We start from the raw sequence: 22,527 nt of genomic DNA on the forward strand, positions 1-22,527 counted from the left end.
ACCAACTATCATTAAATCATAGTATAAATAATGAATTAAACTTCCATAAAATTTAATGGTATAGTAGAATCTCATTTATTGGTATCACCAGGGAATAAAATATGCTGAAAAAATGAGGTGTTTTTTTTTTTAAACTGAAGTTTACTTGTTTAAGCAGAGAAACTTAAAAGTTGATAACATTTTTTAAAAAAATTATTTTATTGAGAGTATTAGAGATGTCCCCCATTTTCCCCCCTTTTGCCCCCTTCTCCCGGGCTCTTCCCCCCCCCCCCAAAAAAAAAAAGTTGATAAAATTTATCCAAAACATTGTATATGCTCTTTCAGGGAGAGCAGCATATAAATGGCAAAAATGGATTGGCTGTTTACTCTTTTCTTAATGTCATAGAATATCATCATTGTAGTGTCATGAGGAAAGGACTTGGGCTTTCTGATTGGTATTTTTTTCTCCAATGTAAGAAGTGTTTGTTTTTTTTGTGTGTGTGTGTGTGCCATTTCTTTCTTTTAAAATGCCACACCCTACTTCTGATAGACTTATGCAGTTTAAATGTTTCAAGGTTTAATATCTGTGATTGTACTTGTGCAAACGCGTTAATAGATTCATTCACCCAGGCACCCATGTAAGATCTTTGTCTGCATGTCCGTTCACCCACCGTCTTTTGGCAAACACATGGTCACTGCCACGAAGGACCTCTGCTTGTTTCGGAGTAAGAACCTTCAGTGTTGGGGCCCTGCTCCTGCTGCTCCCGAGGACTCACTCTCTGGTACCTCTTCCTAATGTGCAAAACTGGCTGTGTTCACCTGACTTGCTTGTGAGCATCTGTGGTGTCGGGATGACCGATGCAGTTTTCTGGGAGTATTGCTAAAATGGGCAAATAACATACTCTCTTTATCTTTCAACAAATTCTAGCATAATGGCAAAAATCCTTTTTAACAAAGTGTTTTTTTTAACCTCATGTTTATGTGTCTCAAGCAATGTTTTCTAAAACAAAACTAAGCACAGCTTAAGCATTTGAACTGTTCTTTAATGTGCTGTAATGACATTTGGTTTAAATCTTATATTTAAAACTCAGCTTCCCTCTTTTGCGTGTACCTAATGGGTATCATCTTTCTTCCAGGTTGTGCTTTAAGAAGACCACAGGGAAGAACACATTTTCTTCTTGCCACAAAAGTTGCAATAGAAGTAAGTGGGGGAGCTGCCAGGATATGTCTGTCTCCACAAAACAAGCAGAACAAATTTCCATGAATCAAAGCCACTAAGTATAGTTTTCAGAGATGGTAGGACATAGTTACTCTCCCTAGAAAAATACCCCAAATGCAGGCACACCCATTGGCCACTAGCAAAATGCTCAAGTAAACGCCAGTTCAAACCTGTGCATTTCACTGTTCTTACTGAGCTATTAAAGGGGTGGAAAACTTCTATAGCTATAATCTTTTTCCCCCCCCTTTTCTATTTTTCAACCTCCCACATGCTCGGTGTTCAGTTCTGCGTACTGATTCTCTTGAATCTACAGCAGCACCTACACATACTGCCTCCACAGTTTGCAGATTAACTCATGATTCAGGCCCATAAGAAACATCTGTAACTATATGGCATAATACGTGCTCTAGATTAATCATGGAAAAGGACGGTAGAGTAATGAAGAATCAGAAAGCTTCCCCCCCCCCCCCAAAAAATCAAAGTTGCTTTGTTTGAGGTTTATATGAGTGAAATATTCTTTAGAGTGGTTTTTTCCATCCTGTCACTTGAGGAAATATCTCAGGTCATTTTTACAAGCATCTTTTAGAGACCTTTTAAGAATAGACAGTGCATATACACCTTAGCATGATTAGGTCAGAGGAAATAAAGCAAGATGGCAGAGATCTGTGATGTGATCTAGTAAGCCAATTAATGTTAAGCTGCTTTTATTCTGTCTTTCTTGAAACCTTTGATATCATTTTCAAAACTACCTTTTATTGCTCTCTCTAGTTACTTTCTAGAAGCTTCTATTTTTGAAGGATTAATGGCTACCACTTTGTTAAACTTGGAGTGTGATTAGAGTTGAAGTCTCTCTCCAGCTGGCCTGAAAAAAATTGAGCTTCTGCATAGCTCAGCCTCTGAGCTTCCTTCTTAGCCACAAAACCAGTGGGGCCTTTAAAATCATATTTGCAATGCAAGCTGCTGATGAGGAATGGGTAACACCCACTGTTTACCAGTTGCATGTGTGTATCTATCTTTCTAACCCGTCCTTGGTGGATAGGAGGTCGTGATTAAAAATTATTGATATTAAAATGCTGGATGATATGAAGATATTCTTTCTCCTTAAGTAAGGTGATTTATAATCATAATGGGAGGAGCAAAATACCTTATTACTGATCATAAGCTACTGTGCCACAATTTTATCTTCACACCTCTGTGGTTAGTACTGGTGTCACCACTTTAGGGAAGGTGCGACTGAGGCCTACAAAGTTAGGTAACTTGTCCAAGGTCATTCAGCTAGGAAGTGATGGAGCTGAGCTCCAAATTTGTATCTCCCTGACCCCAGGGTTTATGCCTTTTCCATCCAAGGAACACTGTTTCTTATTTTGCAGATAATTATAATATGTTTGTATACTTGTCCTCCAAAATGCTCCTTGGGAGATTGAGAGATCAAGAAATAAGCTTTTATTCACTTCTGGCACTTCTTTGAGAACCATTTGAGACTTTTTGCTTTGGAATGCAATTTAAGAGGCATGGCTTTGTCTGAGCAAGGTGAAGTACAGTTTTACTAGTGAAGATCACCCCTGCATTGTTGAGACTAACTTATGGAACAAAATTATTAGGAAAAGGAATATGCCATTTTATAAGTGGTATTTTCTTTAGTCATAAAGGGAAATTCAAACCTATGGAATATTTTTTATTTTATTTTTTAAAAATATTTTTATTTACTTTTTAGGAAGAGGAAGGGAGCCGGATATAGAGAGAGAAACATCAATTGGCTGACTCCTGCATGCCCCCTAGTGGGGAGTGAGCCCCCAACCTGGGCATATGCCTTGACTGGGAATCAAACTGTGACCTTCTGGTTCATAGGTGGATGGTCAACCACTGAGCACACTGGCCAGGCTGGTGTATTTTTTAAAGCAATATTTTTCTTCCTTACTTCCAATAGGAAATAGCATATACATTGCAAAATAAAAATTTCTTGCTAACCAGTTCTCTGTGATGAAAAATTTACCATGTTTTTAATGATAACATTATCCCTCAGATTTGTTGTTTAAGGAAAGGTTGTAGAAACCTTGTTGATTCACTGGCATATAGCTTTACTGCATTTCGTTGGTCTTTCTTTGGGAGGTGGCTATATACAATTGTGAGGAAGTGGTCAACGTATGTCTACTGTCTTAAGAAATTGTATCCTAAGATTTATAACACTAGAGAACTGAGATTTGAATATGAATGTGCTCTCTTATAAATATGAGTTCATTGAGGGTAGTGATAGCTGGTGAATTTAAAAATGGATTAACATGAGAATTACAGAATCAGAGGATATCTGAACTGGAAGGGCCTTACCCATGAAGGGCTCTTGGTGAAGAAGACAGTCCAAGACTCAATACAACTCTAGGCCAAGCCAGTCTGGAGTTTACTGAGTCCGATCAAAGCCATTTTAACTATGAAGTGAGTGACCACAGCAGGAGAGGGGCTTATACTTCCTAAGGCTTACTGAGTCCAATCAAAGCCATAGTGACCACAGCAGGAGAGGGGCTTATACTTCCTAAGGTAGGAGGGAAACTGAGTCCTTCTGGAAGTAATCTTAGGGCATGAAGAAAACAAATCAGGAAAAGAAAACATCCTTCATGTCCTCTTACTAACATGAATGATGCAATCATATTGATTGCAAAAATACAAACCTTAAGTGTTATATGCTTTGTTAAATAGTGGGACACACGTATTTCTTATAAAATAATGCATCTATAAATTATTTGTACTTACTGGGTATAATATCTTAAGTTATTTGTATTTAAAAAATCTTTCTACACATACACATATATTTGAAAGATGCATTTTTTGCTTATTATCTAGAATCTGAGACGGGTTGAAGGGCCAATGAGTATTCTCCTCATTGAAGCATTCTATGGAGGGTCCCATAAACAGCTGGTGGACCTGCTCCAAGAAGAATTGGAAGACTGTGTCCTTTACACTCTTCCTGCAAAGAAGTGGCATTGGAGAGCGCGGACGTCGGCTTTGTACTTCTCTCAGCATATCCCCGTCAGTGAGCATTACAGGTAATCAGCCTGCAGGCTGCATCTCCAGCCTTTTTCTAATGTCCCTGTGTAAGGATGGTGCTTCTCTATCGGAGTCCGTGAGGTGTCCTCCAGCTGGAACTGGTTAGTATGACACCAGTACAGACAGCAGAGAGCAGGGGAGCACTTTGCACTCTCAGGGCCCCTCATCCATGGGAAAGTGCCCACATTTAGAACCTATACGCCTCTTCTCCTTTGTCTTGTGATTGTCCCACTTGCACGCATGTGGGTCTGGATGACACTTTTTGGCCGAGAGAGTTGGTCTTGAGCTCTGTTTTATTTTTTTGACTCCATAACCTCCAATGCCTGTTTTAGTGAATATGCTGTTTTAGTTGAGTTTATTGTGTCTGCTCTATGCTAGGAACTAAGGTTTCAAAGATGGATATGACCGAAGTCTGTGCCCTTACAGGCTTGAAGGACTATTGAGATAGAGATAGACATGTGCATGAAGTGAAAGTATGTAAAATGGAGAAGTTGGTTTTAACTGACAAACTGGAGGTGGCTTTTTATAGTTGGGAGCCTTTGTTTAATCTTGAAGGATGAGTGGATCTGGGGACACAGACCTCAGTAATGGATTCTGATTTGTGGGAACTAGAGGCATCTATTAGAAGGTCTTATGGGTAGATAAAAATGCTGTGGTACATTTACACAATGGAATGCTACTCAGCCATAAAAAGGAAGAAACTTTACCCTTTGCCACAGCATGGATGGACCTGGAGAACAATATGCTGAGTGAAATGAGCCAGTTAGAGAAAGACAAGTGCCATATGATTTCACTCATATGTGGAATCTAATGGACAAACTGAACTACCAAGCAAAATAGAGACAGACTCATAGAAAGCAGGCAGACAGCTCTGGTGGTGGTGGTGGTGAGGTGCTGGGGAGTACAGGGATTGAGCAAAACAGAAAAAGAGAGAACTCAGACATGGACAACAGTGTGGTGATTCTAGTGGGGGAAAGGGAGGTAGAGGTGGAAGATGGTATAGAGGGGATAAATGGTGATGGAAAAAATAAATATATTAAAAAAAAGAAAGTCTTATGGGACACATTGAAAAGATGGATGAGAAATACTGATTATAGTCCTAGGAGGAATAAGTAGAATGGAATCCCCTTGAACATCTCTACCTCTTTATTCTGTTTGTGTGCACTGCCGAGTATCTCTTGATTGTTAAGTAGTGAAGATTATCCTGCTGTGGGTTACATATCTGATGTTCTTGCCACCCTGGGCAGGACGGCATGGGTTTAGGGGGAGTGGAAGTGCCAGGCTGATAAAGAATGGAGTTAGCAGACAGGTTTTTAGAGAAAGGGCACGATGCCGGCTGCAGTGCCCACCTTGGCCTCGGTAGCCGTACCCCTGCTGTGCGTGAGGTGGAGCAGTCACAGGGAGACAGGAGCCTGAAATTTAAATGTAGGTTGCTGTTCTTAGTAGTGATTTGAGGAGTTCAGAGAACAATGCTTTTGGTGAATAAAAACCGTGCATCATCTCTGAGAATTCAGGTTGCAGATGGAATAGTTGTGAGCACTCTAGTCACATTGCTTGCGATTCTAAAGGTAAAACATGGTTTGGTGGCATATTGAGAATTTTGTATTTTTCTAATCTAAATTGTATTTTTCCTTACATAATTTAATGTTTTTTATTCTCATATGACTACTAGTAAGTGAATATTGTTGATTCACTAATAGTATGAGACATATCAATGACTGGATCCGTATAAAAGTTTTAAAGGCAATGATAAGACTATTGCTGTATTAAAATCTGACTGTTTATAGTTGTTTTCCCATCTCATTTAATTGTTTTTGCTGCACTGGTTGTGTTTGTAGTACTTGAGGTCAAGTAATCTGGCTGACTTTATGGTGGCACGTTTTCATTTAACATTACCATTTGATATAATAAATTTCTACAGTGACTTGAACATTGAAATGAACCAATGCTGTATCTGCTATCAGATTTCATTTTGATTATGCAGTTTTTCAGAATGAGAGGATTGTATTACAAATACATGTATGTAGATGGCAGGCAAACCAACACTTCTCTGCCCACTCCCTCTTAGGCCTGAAGCATTTGAGGATAAACGTCACACTGCTGTTTGAAGCAGGCTTACGTGGGAAGTAGATTTCTGAGAGATCGTGATGTTGCCAGAACCTCCAGGTCCCCACCGTGGTATCTGTGATCTTTCAGGGTCAGCCATATAAGCCATGCAGTTAACTATGTTCATCTAATCAGACTTCACTAAGAGATAGAGCTCACCAGTTTAACTTACCGTTATATTTGACCAATGATAACATGTAACTCTTTACCAAATAGCTCTTTCAAATGCTTTTGGACAGATAGCAGCAGCTTGAAAACTTACAGTAAGTTAAAAAATATGTTCACTCAATCCTACATTGAGGTGCTAGAGTAATCTTTTTTAAAAAATATATATATATTTTTATTGATTTTAGAGAGGAAAGGAGAGGGAGAGAGAGATAGAAACATCAGTGATGAGAGAGAATCATTGACTGGCTGCCTCCTGCACTCCCCCCACTGGGGACTGAGCTTGCAACCCGGGCATGTGCTCTTGGCCAGAATCGAACCCGGGACCCTTCAGTCCACAGGCTGACGCTCTATCCACTGAGCCAAACCAGCCAGGACTAGAGTAATCTTTTATTACCCCAGGTCGATCTGATCTCTGCAGAGACTTTTAAAGGTATGAAAGGTTTTTGTTTTCCAGTTACTTATTCTTTGTACATTTGGGAAATGAAATCATCAAAATTCATAAAGAAAAAAATGAATAAGCACTAATATTGCCTACTATGCAAAATCACTGTGAACAAGTAGGAATGTGTCTGATGAGAAAGGCCTTGAGTGCAGGTACACATGTTATTTTCTAACTTCTGTACATGTAGTCACTGTTAGAAGCTTGTTATGTGGAAAATATATTATTACTAAAAGGATAAATGCTTCAGCTTAATTCATCAGTTTGGGTCTACTTCATCTTGACAGCTGAAAGGATGCATCTTGCTCCACATTTGGTGCTGTATAATATTATTATAGATTACAAAAGCTCCGGAAGTTATTTTTCTCAGAAGTAGTGGGTAATTATTCTAACTTCTAGGTTATATGAAAGCCTTGCCCTCTGGAAACTGCAAAATGCAGAAGGATGTTTTTGGGGATATGCCTTAATTTTGTATTCTGAAATGTATGTCATTTGTTCTAGGGTCAAACCTTTCTATTTTATTAAAATTAACTAGAGGCCTGGTGCACAAAATTCATGCATGGGTAGGGTCCCTGGGCCTGGCTGGCGATCAGGGCCAATCAGGCCTTCCGGCTACTGGCCAGAGCCTTACTTCATTTCGTGCTGCCCCCTGGTGGTCAGCACACATCATAGTGAGCAGTTGAACTCCCAGTCGGTCGAACTCCCGAGGGGACAATTTGCATATTAGCCTTTTATTATATAGGACTAGAGGCCTGTTGCACGAAAAGATTCGTGCAATAGGCCTTCCCTTCCCCTGGCTGCTGGCACCGGTTTTCCTCTGGCACCTGGGACCCAGGCCTTCGCTCCGGCCAGAGCTGCCTTCAAGCCATCGCTGCTCCAGCTGGAGCCGCCTTCAAGCCTTCGATGCTCCGCCGGAGCTGCCTTCAGTCTTCGCTCCGCTGCTTTGCACCTACGTATGCAAATTAACTGCCATCATTGTTGGCAGTTAATTTGCATATCGCTCTGATTAGCCAATGGTGGGCATAGTGAAGGTACAGTCAATTTGCATCTTTGTCTATTATATTATATAGGATAGGATAGGATACCTAGACTAGGCATCAAAGACATTGTATTCATTTTTCTTTTCACGGTGCCTTTACTGAACTGACAGAATCACTGTTACTTAAAATTTCTTCACTCTCTGATGCCTACAGTTATGTACCCAGATCCCAGGAAGGAAGCATGACTGACCTATGTCGGTCATGATGACCCTGTTCTCTGCCAAATTTCCCAGCTCTCCTTGCAGCTAGGGCTAGTCAGTCACTAGGTTTTGGCAAATTCGATTTAAGTGTATGGCTTTTGGGTATACTTCCAACAAAGCCACCTCTCCTTTCCCGCATTGGAGTGTGGTAGTGATGCCTGCCACCATGAGGTGACAGGATGAGGACAGGACGCCGGGGCTGCAGAGTGGCTGTAAGGCTGGGAAGCACCTGGATGAGACTTCCGTCCTGAGCAGGACGGCTCTGGTCACCTGAAAACCCTGCATTCTCAAACATCTAGACGTGCTTTTGAAATGCAATAGATTTCCTTTTAAGTCCATGGCTGAGCTAAGTCAGAGGGGACCTGCAGGGGGATCTAGAAATTAGATTGTAAACGGGCTTTGAAGCTGTGGTTGCCTCATTTTCATAAAAGGAACTGGTTAACTAAGTTATGGTACATTCTTGAAATGGAATATTGTGCAGCTTTCAGCGTACCCTCATGGGAACTTCTCCAAGATATACTAAGGGACAAGAGTAAGGTGCCAACGAGTGTTATTTGGTGCTATCTTTGATACAAAGAAAGGAGGTTATAAGAACGAAACAATGGAAGGGTACCCTGGACATGAATAAAACTAGTTGCCTGAGGATCAGTGTAGCAGAAACTGTCAGGCCCCCACCCCCTTTTCCCACCCCTCCCCTTCCCCTGTGCCCTTGCCAGCCTCCTACTGCCAGCATTGGCATCAGGCTGTGAGCAGCCCGCCACAAATGATTCTGCCCCTCAGATGAAATCATTCTGAAGTGTGTGCAGGAGAGAACTCATTAACAAAGATTCCTAAAAAAGCCTGGAAGTCAGGAAATGCAAAAACATAATTCTAAATAACTCATGGGTCACAGAAGAAATCATAATGGAACTAAAAAATAGAACTGAATCATAATGAACATATTGTGTATCACAGAGTGGGTTGCATCTAAAGTGACAGTCACAGCCACATCATCGTTAATAACTCTATTTTTATTTTTTTATTGTGATGGGCAGGGCCCCTCTGATTTGAATCTAGAAGTAGTGCTGGGATGGAAACTATAAGGGTAAAAATTAGTGAAATTGAAACAACCTATATAATCGAGATGAACAAACACAAAATAGTTATTTTGAAATAATAAAATAGGTAAACCACAGGCACGATTGATTTTTTTAAAATGCACAATTAATTTTTAGAGTGAATAAACTATAGCTACAGATATGACACAGATCAATAAAAAGGAGGAAATGCTCTTAATAGCTCTATGTTGATACATTTGAAAACTTACACAAAATGGATAATTTCTTAGAAAAACACAACTTACAAAATCTCACTCAAAATGAAATAGAAAAACCAAATAGAACTGGAGCCATGAAAAATGTGACTGCATGAGCTGAAAATATTCCACTGAAAGCCAGAGGCTGGTCCACACCAGTGCTATGTCTCTCTCATCATTGATGTCTCTATCTCTCTATTTTTCTCCCTTCCTCTCTGAAATCAATAAAAGAAAAGTAGTTTGGCTGGCGTGGCTCAGTGGTTGAGCATTGACCTGTGAACTAGGAGGTCACAATTCGGTTCCTGGTCAGGGCACATGCCTGGGTTGTGGGATTGATCCCCAGTGTGGGGCATGCAAGAGGCAGCCAATCAATGATTCTCTCTCATCATTGATGTTTCTACCTCTCTCTCTCCCTATCCCTTCCTCTCTGAAATCACTAAAAATTTGTTTAAAAAAAGTAAATGATGACTTAAGAAATTGTAGGTAAGTGCAGTGTTGTTAGTCTTAACCAGGGCAATCATTTTACATCTCTACAGTAACCAGAATAAAATTTAATGGGATTAAATAATAGTAATAACAGCTAACATTGAACACTTACCATGTGGTAGACATTCTACAATTCTGGAAGTTAGATATTATTTTTCTGGTTCAACAGGGGAGGAATCTGAGACCTAGAGAGTCAAGTTTTTTACACGGGGTTACACAGATAGTTAGTGGTCAATATGTGATTTGAGCTCAAGTCTGGCCACCTGCAAGAGCCATTCTTTAAAAAAAATTATATTGAATTTATTGGGGTGACATTGATTGATAAAATTATATAGGTGTCAGGTATACAATTCTATAGTGCGTCATGTGTATATTGTATTGTGTATTAACCACCCCAAGTCAAGTCTCCTTCCACCACCATTTGTCCCCCCTCACCCTTCCTACCTTCCCCCACCTCCCCTTTTCTTCTGGTAATCACCATGCTGTTGTCTGCTTATGAGTTTTGTGGGTTTTTTTTTTTTTGCTAATCCCTTCTACTTTTTCACCCAGCTCCCCCAAACCCCTCCCCTCTGACAGCTGTCAGTCTGTTCTCCGTATCCATGAATCTGTTTCTATTTTGTTAGTTTATTTTATTCATTAGATTCCACATATAAGTGAAATCATATAGTATTTGTCTTCCTCTCAGTGGCTTATTTCACTTAGCATAATACTCTCCAGATGGATCCACATTGTCACAAAAGGTAAGATTTCCTTCTTTTTTATGGCTGAGTAGTATTCCATTGTATAAATGTACCACTGCACAGGTAGGGTTCCTAGGCCTGGCTGGTGATCAGTGCTGATCTGTGGGGCGAGTGGCGGGGCGATCGGGGGGCCCCCGCTGACACATGCCTTGGCCAGCCTGGTGCCGCCTGCTCGCCGGCCCCACCCCCACCACCGCCGATTGCCTCCCTCTGCGGGGCGACCTGTGGGGCAATCAAGGGGCCCCCACTGGCATCCCCTTGGCTGGCCTGGGGCCTGCGGGCTGGGGGAACCTCCTGCGTTGAGCGTCTGCCCCCTGGTGGTCAGTGTGAATCATTCCGCCGTTTGGTCAATTTGCATATTAGGCTTTTATTATATAGGATACTAAGCTGTTTGGACTACTATGGCCTTGTAGTATAGTTTGATATCATGTAGTGTGATTCTTCCAACTTTGTTCTTTTTCAAAATAGCTGTTGCTATTTGGGGCCTTCTGTGGTTCCCAAAAGATATTTTGGAATATCTTTTCTAGTTTTGTGAAATACGCCATTGGTATCTTAATAGGAATTGCATTGAATCTATAGATTGCTTTGGATAATATGGACATTAGCCAATGAAAAGGGTAGCGGTTGTACGCCAATTACCATGTTTCTCTTTTATTAGTGTAGATACTAAGCTGTTTGGACTACTATGGCCTTGTAGTATAGTTTGATATCATGTAGTGTGATTCCTCCAACTTTGTTCTTTTTCAAAATAGCTGTTGCTATTTGGGGCCTTCTGTGGTTCCCAAAAGATATTTTGGAATATCTTTTCTAGTTTTGTGAAATACGCCATTGGTATCTTAATAGGAATTGCATTGAATCTATAGATTGCTTTGGATAATATGGACATTTTAATGATGTTAATTCTTCCTATCCATGAACACAGTATATGCTTCCACTTATTTGTACCTTCTTTACTTTCTTTCTTTAGTGTCTTATAATGTTCTGAATATAGGTCTTTTATATCCTCAGTTAAACTTATTCAAAGGTAGTTTGTTAATGCAATTATAAATGGGATTGTTTTCTTAGTTTTCCTATCTGATAGTTCATTATTGGTGTATAGAAATGCAACTGATATCTGGATATTTATTTTGTATCATTCTACTTTACTGAATTAATTTATCAGTTCTAGTACTTTTTTGGTGAAATCTTTAGTGTTCTCTTTATACAGTATCATGTCATCTGCAAGCAATGGCAGTTTTTGCTTCTTCCTTTCTAATTTAGATGCCTTTTATTTCTTCTTCTTGTCTGATCACTGTGGCTAGGACTTCCAGTACTATGTTGAATAAGTGGTGACAGTGGACATCCCTGTCTTGTTCCTGATCTTAAGGCAAGCATGTCAAACCCGCGGCCGGCAGGTCATGCGACCCCCCCGGTCGCAGGTTTGACATGCTTGTCTTAAGGGAAATGCTTTTAGTTTTTACCCTTTGTGTATGATGTTGGCTGTGGGTTGTTCATTCTTTTTAAGTTCATACACTATTTGCTCTTTTTAAGCCCATGCTGAAGCAGAGTAAACAAATTAAGTAAATTAAACCTCAGTACTCTTTTTAAAAAATATATATTTTTTTATTGATTTTATAGAGAGGAAGGTAGAAGAATAGAGAGGACCTAAGTACTCCTGATTAAAATACATTACTAGATTTTACTATTAGAAGTGGGCTTTTTGGAGTCCTGGGAAGTATTATAGTTATTGAATCTGTTGGAAGCTGGAATCTGGGAACCAGGAGGTTTTTTAGGTTTGTGAATCTTTTATTTTCTCATTTTCCCTCGGTACATTTCTCTTAATTTTCCACCATGGAAGTCACAAGTTATTTGAATTTTCTTCTTTTGAGGTTTTTCCTTAAGATCCAAATAAAATACTACATATGATGTCTTTAAAAAATCACTGGGTAGCTTCATGGATGCACAAATAACATTCTCTGTTTAGGATGCTCAATACTGGCCCCCAAATTATCCTCCAACTGGTGTGCTGTGCAGTTCTCTATGTTTATGAACGTGGCTAGAGGCTGCATTCCAGTACTGCCCAGCTCACTTCTCTTATATCATTACCAGTTGTGTACACTTCTTGGGGTTTGGATGATGTTCTGACACTGTATAAATTTTTCAGGAGGTAGGGTCTCACCAACACGTGACTGCTCCATTTGTGAAGTTGGCTGAGAGATTCCCCATGGCTGTTGCCCAGCCAGCCAGCCAGCCAGTGTCCCTATCCTACACTGCGGAATCGTGGGAATCTCGTTTGCTTTGTTTTTCTACCAATCTGCCCTCCTGTCCAGGCGGCACACACAGCAGCCTCCCAGTATTTGTGCAGGGCTTAGGGCTTTGTCCACAATATTTCCTGTCAGTGCAGTCCTCTCTGATTGACTGTATTGTTCAGTTTAGCCATGTGGACTTTATTTTGAAAATGTAGCTGACCACAACACTACAGAAGTAGAATAACAGCGCAAACCAATAACAACCATTCAGTCTGTATCTATCGCTGTGTCTCTCTCTCTCTCTGTCTCTCTTTCCTCTCTCTCACTCTCTTTTCTCTCTCACATACACATAGGAATGACTGAATGACTATCCTTCAGATTACCCTAACAAACTCTTCATTGCAGAACTGGAAATTAACCCTGTCACTATGCTTCCTGAAGGTTGGTTTTCCATATTGTGTTTCTCTGTCAGTGTTCTGAAGAAGCTAAAAATTCTAGTAGCAGGGGAATAAAGGTTTTCTTGCTATGAAGTTCATAGTTTATTTTCACAAGTTGCTATTTCAAAGGTGTTTGAATAGTTAGTAGCAAACACTGTGAACCCGCTGCATCCAAGAAATTAAGCATGGCAGTGCAAATTCAAGTGCATGTTTTTATTTTTTTATCTTCTATTTTTTAAATATTGTTTATTGATTTCAGAGAGGAATGGAAAGGGAGAGAGAGATAGAAACATCAGTGATGAGAGAGAATCATTGATTGGCTGCCTTCGGCATGCCCCACACTGGGGATTGAGCCCACCACCCAGGCATATGCCTCAATTGGGGAATCAAACCGTGACCTCTTGGTTCTTAGGTTGACTCTCAACCACGGAGCCATGCTGGCTGGGCTCATGTGCATGTTTTTAATATCTCTTCTAGCATATTAAAAATAAAATATGCCCTAGCTGGTGTTTCTCAGTGGTTAGAGCGTAGGCCCTTGGATTGAAGGTTTTTGGCATGATTCCCAGTCAAGGGCATGTACCTGGGTTGCAGGTTCGATCCCCAGCCCCTGTGGGGGCATACAGGAGGCAACCAATTGATCTCTGATCTCTCTGTCTATCTCCTGCCCCCCTCCCTTCAACTCTTTCTAAAAATCAATAGAAAAATATACTTGGGTGAAAATTAACAAAACAAAAAAAATAAAAATAAAATATCACATTTAAGATTCCCAAGTAATGGTTCATATGGATATAAGACATTATTTCTTTTTTTTAAAAAAAAGTATATATTTTTTATTGATTTCAGAGAGGAAGTGAGAGGAAGAGAGAGAGAAACATCAATGATGAGAGAGAATCATTGATCGGCTGCCTCCTGCACACCCCACACTGGGGATCGAGCCCACAACTCAGGCATGTGCCCTGACCTGGAATTGAACTGTGACCTCCTGGTTCATAGGTCGACGTTCAGCCACTGAGCCATACAGGCTGAGCACAGGACATTATTTCTAAGAGACTCTGTACCTCAAATTCCCCGAGGGTAAATTTCCCATATATTTACCTTTTGAAATTTTCCAACTATATTTTAAAAGACAAACTGGATGTTTATTACACTTTCACAGAGGAGAGAGGGTCATTATTTGTAATGGATGCAATGGAAAAGGTATAAAACTCCCAAATGCCCCTAAATGGACACAAAATGTATTATGTATAAAAGAGCTCTGGCTGTAGAGTAAGGACCTTCAAAATTTTGCTTGAAGAAGTAACATACTTATTTTTGACATAATAATCAAAGCTATGAGTCTGATTGCAGAATGCTTCTAATCTAGTTGTTGTTAGGTATTGAGTATCTTTGTCATGGTTTGTCTCATAGCTAGAGGAAACCTGTAGGAAATGAAGGGTATTTTTATTGTACTTCCATTCCCAACATTTATTTCTTTGTTTATTTGAGAAAAAATTCTTCTTTTATTAAGGTCTTAGTCAGTGATAATATATTTGGTTTTGGAACTGTAAGGTGTGCACAGGTATTAGTGTCTGGCTTACTGTCTTCAGGGCCTGGAAAGCTGTGGCGCAGATAGTCAGTTACCCTCTCCTTCTCTTAAGCCCCCCTCTCAGAGAAGTCTTCCCGCTTGCCTATTCCCCGAGGGTCAGATTTGGTCTACTAGCTGCCTTTCCACACATTGCCCTACCCGTTAAATGACTAGTTCTGTCCATCTTTCTTTTCTTTATGCCCCTTTGTGGTTTATTCACATGATGGGCCTGCTGGTCTCCTGACCAGCCAGCCCACAGAGATAACTGCGGGCGGGAGGCAGGGTGGCTCAGGCCTAGCACTCACCAAAGAGCATTCATATCCCCTTCCTCCTTCTATCTTTCTAAAGTCTTTCCTGTATTTCTCTTTGTTTACCATCTCTTGCTGATAATAAACATTTAACAGCCCCTTTTTGGGGGGAGAAATTCTTGGTGATTGACTAGTAGTAGAGAGAGGGCTGGGAGGTGAGATGGTTTGGCCTAATGTACCCCCAGACTAGTTATCTTTTGGCCCTTTTCTAAGCCCGTTTCTTGTTATTTTCTTCATCAGCAGTTATTAAGAGATTTTATATGAAGAGCCAGTGCCTGTGGTGATGTGAGGCCAAACTCGGCAAACTTGGACATACAGCACTGGCACATAGTTAGTGTTTAGTAAACTTGTTTGTTGATTGAAAGAAAGCTTCCTGCCTATATCCATTTGCTAATACTCACAGCCTTGATTAAATAGTCCCTGATTGGAAACCATCCCATTGCATCTGTAAAAAGCCATATTATACACAGGGTTCGCTGGACCCTGCCTACCTTTGCAGCCTCATCTCCCACTCAGGTTATCTCATTAATAGGCATTGGCCTTGTTCACTGTGAAATGTCAAGCTCTTTCCTGCCCCCGTCCTGTTGCTACTTGCTGGTCCCTCAGCTGCAACACTAACTCACTTCCCGCCCTGCCCTCCCCCCACCCCCTTTGCTTATTCCTTCCCATTCTTAAGTCTCAGCTAAACTTCTACCTTCTCAGAGAGGTACCCCCTGACCACCCCATCTAAAACAAGTCCTCTATTTCAGTATCCTTTCTTTTCCCTTCTGTAATAACATTATATATAATTTGCAATTATTTTGTTTGTTTGATTTATTTTCCTTTGTATTATACTGTAAGTTCCATGATGGCAAGGGCCACAATTGTCTTGTTTACCATTTTTAGCCCCAATGTGCTGCCTAGCAGATAGTAGTGCTGAGTATGGCTGAATGAATGACTTCTTATCTGTGGGTTTGAAAGTGCACACAAAATATGGTTGTAATGGGCTTTGCTAATTTTCTTACTTTTTCTGCATGGGCACTACTAATATCCCGTGTAGAAATACTATCTCTCACACATAGAAAATGCTTAGAAACATTTAAATGCCTGTGTTACTTAGGTTTATGGGATTAAACTAAGGAATTCCATATACATTTACTCAGTTATTTTTATGGGTTATATTAATCATACTGTGAAATCAGTCATCCTTTATTAATGTAAATTTTGATAAAAGAAAATACAATTTTCTGGAATTTTCCCTGTATAAAAGTGTTTCTAGAAAAAAAAAAGTTCCTAGTTCAGGAAACTATGGAACCTAGAAATATTTTGTAAAATTTCACATGATTGTATTTTAAATATTTTTTAGTTGTAGCAGTGGCCACCACGAGCTGTGGCCTTTTAATATATGGTGCAGAAGCTAGAGGATAACTGAGAAATTAGAATTTGGCTTAATGAGATATTTTGTTTGGACTCTGCAGTTACTTAAGCATTGTTTTATTTTTAATACTTTTAGACAGATAGACATTATTTGTTTTGGTCACCAACACAACTAGTTGCCATTGTTTTATACAATCTGCTACTCACATTTATGCTACTTAACTGGCCCATGTAGGGCTTTTTTGTTTGTTTTGTTATTTTAATTCTCACCGGAGGATATTTTTCCATTGATTTTTAGAGAGAGTGGAAGGGAGAGAGAGAGACAGAGAGAAACATCGATGTGAGAGAGACACATTGATTGGTTGCCTCCTGCATACACCCTGACCAGGGCCAGGGAACTTGCAACCAAGGTACATGCCCTTGACCAAAATTGAACTCGGGACCCTTCAGCCACTCTATCCACTGAGCCAAACAAGCTAGGGCTTCAAATGATCTTTACTGACACATATTTAAATGTACATATACATAAAAGAGTTTCTTACAAGAATAGAAATCATTGGTGTTTGAAAGAAACAACAGGGGAATCAGCAGTCTTGGGTTCTAATCCAGCTCTGCCATAAATTAATTGTTTGGTCTTGGGAAAGTCACTTTTTAACCTTAGAGTCTTATTTTTTTCATCTGTTACTGAAGGTGTTGGTTTCATCTATTGAGCTCTATGATGTTGTGAACGAGGAATTAGGATCAAGATTTAAGGAATTCTAACATAAAAGGCAAATTTGTTCTCTTATTCAACTTTATCAACCACTGCTTCATTTGACACAGGCATTATTTCCTTGTCTTATATGTGTCTCTCCTTGCATATTTAACTTTTAATTTTAGAGGTACAGATTTTGGAGAATATTTTTTTTCTAGTAGGGCTTCTATCTTTTAAGTTGCTCTGATATGACTTATTATTTGATGTCTTCTTCAGCCTCAGCATTTCATGGTTATTTGCCTTCAAAGAGAAGGTGTTTGACCTTCACGTTAGCCATCTGTCTCTATAGGGCATGGGACATGGGGCATGTACACTCATACTGAAGCTGTTACTAAAGATCTCACACAGAATAGTCAGTGATGCAGAGTGGGCAGCAAACACTGAAGAAGTACTGAGGAGAGAGTTTAATGTTCATTCAGGAAATTCTGGGGTGGACCTGAGAGGATGTTGGAGATTTTGATGGTTTCAGAGCAAATGGAAGAGTGCTGTAGGAGAAGGAAGTGTTGTGATCAAAGGCAGTAATGCTGGAAGTATTGGGAAATGTTTGGAAATCTCAAAAATCTTGGTTGAGCATGAACACATTCTGAGGTAGGAGGAGTCTGGGATATCAGGCTGGGATGATAAGGCAGATATTGCCTAGTTCACGTACATGCTTTAATTCAAGGTCAAGGATTTGGGGAGCTTTTGCTTAGGTTTTGACTTCTTTTGCAGGCTCTATTACTCAGGACCCTATTAATAGCACAAGGTAGAAATCCAATTCAAAATCACTTAAACATAACGGGCAATGTACCAGGCCATATGACTGGACGTCCCAGAGCGGTTGACTCCAGGCAAAGCTGACTCCGGTGGCTCAGTGACATCATTAGGCCTCTTGACTTCCTGCCGCAGCTTTCCTCTGGTTTAGCTGTATTCTGGAGCAGGCTCTCTCCAAGTGGGTCTCTCCCAGAGCTAAGTGTATATCCCACCAGCTTAGTTACCCATTCTGAAAGAGAGGACCTCTCTCTTGGCAGTTCTAGCAAAAGTCCCAGAACTGAAAAGACCTTTGTTTTTTTAGATCATTTGCTCTTTGAAGGTGTTGCTGTGGCAAAGGCATCTAATATCATGATTGTACATCTAATTTGGAATCAGGAAATGCGGTCAGTCCCATCCGAACGATATGAACTGAAGGCAGGAGAGCAAAGAGAAAATGACATAGATGTTATTTTAAGAAGGGGAAACAATGTTTTACAGGCGAAAACCAAACAAACAAAAAGCCAGTGAGTACTATAGTGAAACATGAGAGGGGGAGGTAAGGAAACAGTGCATAGGGTGATTATTACAGCAATGTAAGCTGGAGACATGGATGAGGGTAGCGATGCTCACTGGATTCTAAACATCTAATGGAGAAATAGTGAGACTCTGAATGGGAGCAAGGACAGTAGGAGTGGAGAGTAGTAAAGGAGCTAGCACGATGAATGAAATTTGTGTTGTTTGCGCTTTTTTCGCTAGTTATAGAATTTGTCTAGGTGCTGAACTGAAATTTACCTTTGTTTTGTCTATGAGAAAAGATTTGGGGATACAAATAATTTAGTCAAAATCATAGAGATCACAGTTAAACTCTATTTTGGTTATAATTATTTTTAAAATAGCTATGCTATTGCAAGTCATTCATATTTACCCATTAAATTGGATCAGTGGGTTTACTTTGGCAGCATTTTAAATACTCCATGTTATTTTTTTTAAAAATGTAATGTAACACTGTCTCTCTTCTCTATTTAAATAAATTTTATAATACATTTTAAATATACATATACTATGCATGTGTGTGTGTGTGTGTGTTTGATGTGTACACACATTATCGATAAGTGAATTATTGCCTGGTATTAACTTCTGAAACTTATTCTCCTCCACCCCCCCAAAAAAATAGTCAGGTATTAAGTCTATCTGTAGAGTTATTATATTACGTTACATCCCAAAGTGAAATATAAAGCTTGGGGTTGCACCCTGCGTAGTATCCAGTTCAGAAAAGCCAGTCTCTTCCTCAGTGGCCTCCACTAGTGATGCTTACACTTGAACAGCACATTCCCTTTGCCAGACACAAATGATAAAAAGATGAGCAGGACAGTGGCTTTGGGGACTGTTTCTCCTCATGGATTCAGTTCCATCTCTTTCCCCCCCACTGTTATTTGGACAATGTTCGCCAGAATCAGCAGTTCTACAGCAGTCATATATGTCCTAATGTAGGCCCAGGGAAATCCCCTCGTCGGTGACCTGTCTTTCACTACAGGAGGAGATCTAACATGTCGGTGATTTTTAGCCCATAGTTTCTCTGTGTGTCCAATATTGATACAGACACTTACTTGCGTACCAAAGGTTTAGGTGAGTTCCAAGATTTTCAGAAAATGAAAGCGGCTAAGAATGTGAACAAGTTTTTGCCCCGGAAATGTTTTCCTCTGTCATAAGGTAAATACAGTGAAAACAATTTTAATGAAATCCAGTTCTATTAAAGGCATGTGCTAGTTGCATATCTTGTGCGTGTCTGTAGTATTTGTATTGCAGTTTCTCACTCAGACGAAGTGATTCTTACCTTTAATTTTATAACATTACCTTTAATTTTATAACATTTGATTTTTTAAAGGACTTTAAAACTTTTTAAAACAGAAAACCAGAGCTCACATATTTTTTTTTCTATACCATATTATGAGGATTGCTGCCGAGAAACCCAGCAATAGCTCAGTGTCATTACCACAAAGGTTTAGGGACCCTTGGTTCTTGTAGTTGGTGGATATAAAGCAGTTGTAACTCGGGTACTCATAAAGAGTGCTTAGTAGAACAATGCAGTCATTTTAGTAGCAGTATTCTTATCTTTTCAAGTGTGCAAAGGTATTTGATGACACTCACATTTTATTTGCAGTATTTTTTTTTAATAGGAAAGGAAGAGAGGCAAAGGTTAAGAATTGAGGTCTTGCTTGCTCTGAAATTTGAGTATCGTTTAAGATGTAAGTGGAGTTTATGTAAGTAATCATTTTCTTTGTCTGATTTTGGCATTTAGAACTGGGAGTAGAAAAAAGAAGACATACATACATTCACATGCACACGAGAAGTAGGAACAGTGGCAGTTTTAGAATCGAACTACCTGAAAACATTCAGGCTCTTGGAAACATGATCTTAATATTAGTCTTCGTTCAATCAGTTTTATTTTAGACAAAATGCTGGTAGTGATCCACTTGAACAGTGGTGAGTTTTCTTTTCTTTTTTCCATGGAAAAAAGCTCCCAGAAAACTTTTGTTCTTTAATGTATTCAGCATGCATATGTTTTACATGTATTAACTAGTATTAAAAATGCAGTTTCTAATTAGATGGCTAAATCTGAGAGGAGTTGTGGTGAGTACCAACCTCTTAGAATTATTGAAAAAGAAAGTTTTGATGACCAGAGTTTTCTTTTTTTGCTATTGCAACCTTCAGCCCTCTCTGGACCCAGAAATGAGAGAATTTGTATTATAGTTGTTTCTCGGCTATTATATTCTAGGATTCCTACTGGATATTATCATTTTTGATGATAAACCCTTTAAATATTAATTTTATCAAAATTTGGAGAATTCAAGATATTTACATTCTATTATGATGTGTTTTATATTATAGCAAAACAATGCTTTTGCTACTGTTTAAGGGTCTAGGCTTTTGATGGGCATAGTTATCAGCTTGAAATGTCTTAAGTTTTAGAAATATAGTAGGAAATCTCTAAAGTAATATGTTGTAGCCTAGTTCCTTTGGTGTTTTTGTTTTACATTTTACATTATAGGGAGGGATGAGGGGGAAATCCTTTCTCTCCAAATGTATCTGTATGAGTCACCTGAAGTCTTCCTTCTAATAGAGTATAATGAAATAGTGCCATATGAATCAGTGTTTCCATATTTGCAATTTAGAATATTCAGTTTGAAGTCATCAACATTCATCTGCATTTCTGTTTTACATTTTTTTTTTCCAGGAGACAAGCACATCTAACCAAGAATGACTTCTATTTTTCATAGACAGGGAGTGTCAATTGCCCTCTCACTTATTACTGACTCATGTGGCATTTGTTCACAACTCCAAACCACAGATTAGGCACATAGATATTGACTAATCCTGACTTACAGAAATGTGCCCACACAGTGTGAATTCCTTTAGTGTTTGGGCATTTCTCTTTTGTGCCTATTGGACATATTACATAGTCGCTCTGAGGGAGAGGGCACTGGACTGCCGATCAGAGAAACTGAGCTCAAGGCCCAGGTCAGCCACTCACCTGTGTAAGGGCAGATCACTCTCATTTTGTATATTCATTGGCAAAATGGTGAAAATGAATAATACCTTTCTCTAGCCTTTAGTTTATTTTAAAATATAAATAGAAGTGATGGCATGGAATTAATACTTTAATAAAAGCATAATGTTTAAAGAGTGTTTGGCCCAAGCCATAATATACAGCTACATTTGTTCTTCACTACAGGTGGTTTATAGTGACTAGAGTGGGAAGAAATAATAGAGTGTGTATGATTTGTAGATTTTTTTGGTCTCTCTTAACTTTATTTCAGTTCTGGTATCAGTTTTGAATTATAGCTACATAGCAAAAATCAAATATGCTTAGTGGGTAGTGGTAATTAAAATAGTGGTCATATTTATTTCTATAATTAGAAAAGTGAATAATTCACTATTTATTTTTTTCAACTGGCATTTGGTAATGACACCTGTTTTGTAAAGTACTTTGCTAGGTACTTTATTTCCCAATGTGTGAAAGAACACTGGTTATGAAAAGGTGGTTGAACTGCACTCTTATCCAGTGAACACTAAAGTATTCTTTTTTAAAATACATATGTTTTTATTAATTCTTGGAGAGAGAAAGGGAGAGGGATGGAGAGATAGAAACATCGATGAGAGAGGAACATCTGCCTCCTGCACAGCCCCTACTGGGGTTCCGGCCCACAACCCAGGCATGTGCCCTGACCTGGAATCAAATCTGTAAGCTCTTGTTCCTGGGTGGATGCTCAACCACTGAGCCACACTGACTGGGCTAAAGTATTCTTAAAGAGAGAAAAAGGTGTATAGTTGTCTAATATCCGACAATATCTGTTGCCTTTTAAAGGAAAAGCAGAATTTCATACCTGTGATCAAATGACTATAATTTTCTAACACAAAATATTTATTTTATATATAT

General features: G+C 39.4%; 1 protein-coding gene across 3 annotated transcripts in view; it reads left to right on the plus strand.

Moving 5' to 3' along the window:
- The window catches only part of GTDC1 (glycosyltransferase-like domain containing 1), a 315,044-nt gene that overhangs the window by 57,871 nt on the left and 234,646 nt on the right, over positions 1 to 22,527 (plus strand). For all 3 annotated transcript variants that reach the window (XM_005862021.2, XM_014536236.1, XM_014536237.1), the window contains 2 exons: positions 1,116 to 1,180; positions 4,034 to 4,236. In XM_005862021.2, coding sequence (XP_005862083.1) covers positions 4,058 to 4,236 — 179 coding nt within the window. In that variant the 5' untranslated portion in view covers positions 1,116 to 1,180; positions 4,034 to 4,057. The remainder of the gene's footprint in view (positions 1 to 1,115; positions 1,181 to 4,033; positions 4,237 to 22,527) is intronic.

This window comes from Myotis brandtii, unplaced genomic scaffold, assembly GCF_000412655.1.
Source record: "Myotis brandtii unplaced genomic scaffold, ASM41265v1 scaffold1577, whole genome shotgun sequence".
NCBI lineage: Eukaryota > Metazoa > Chordata > Mammalia > Chiroptera > Vespertilionidae > Myotis > Myotis brandtii.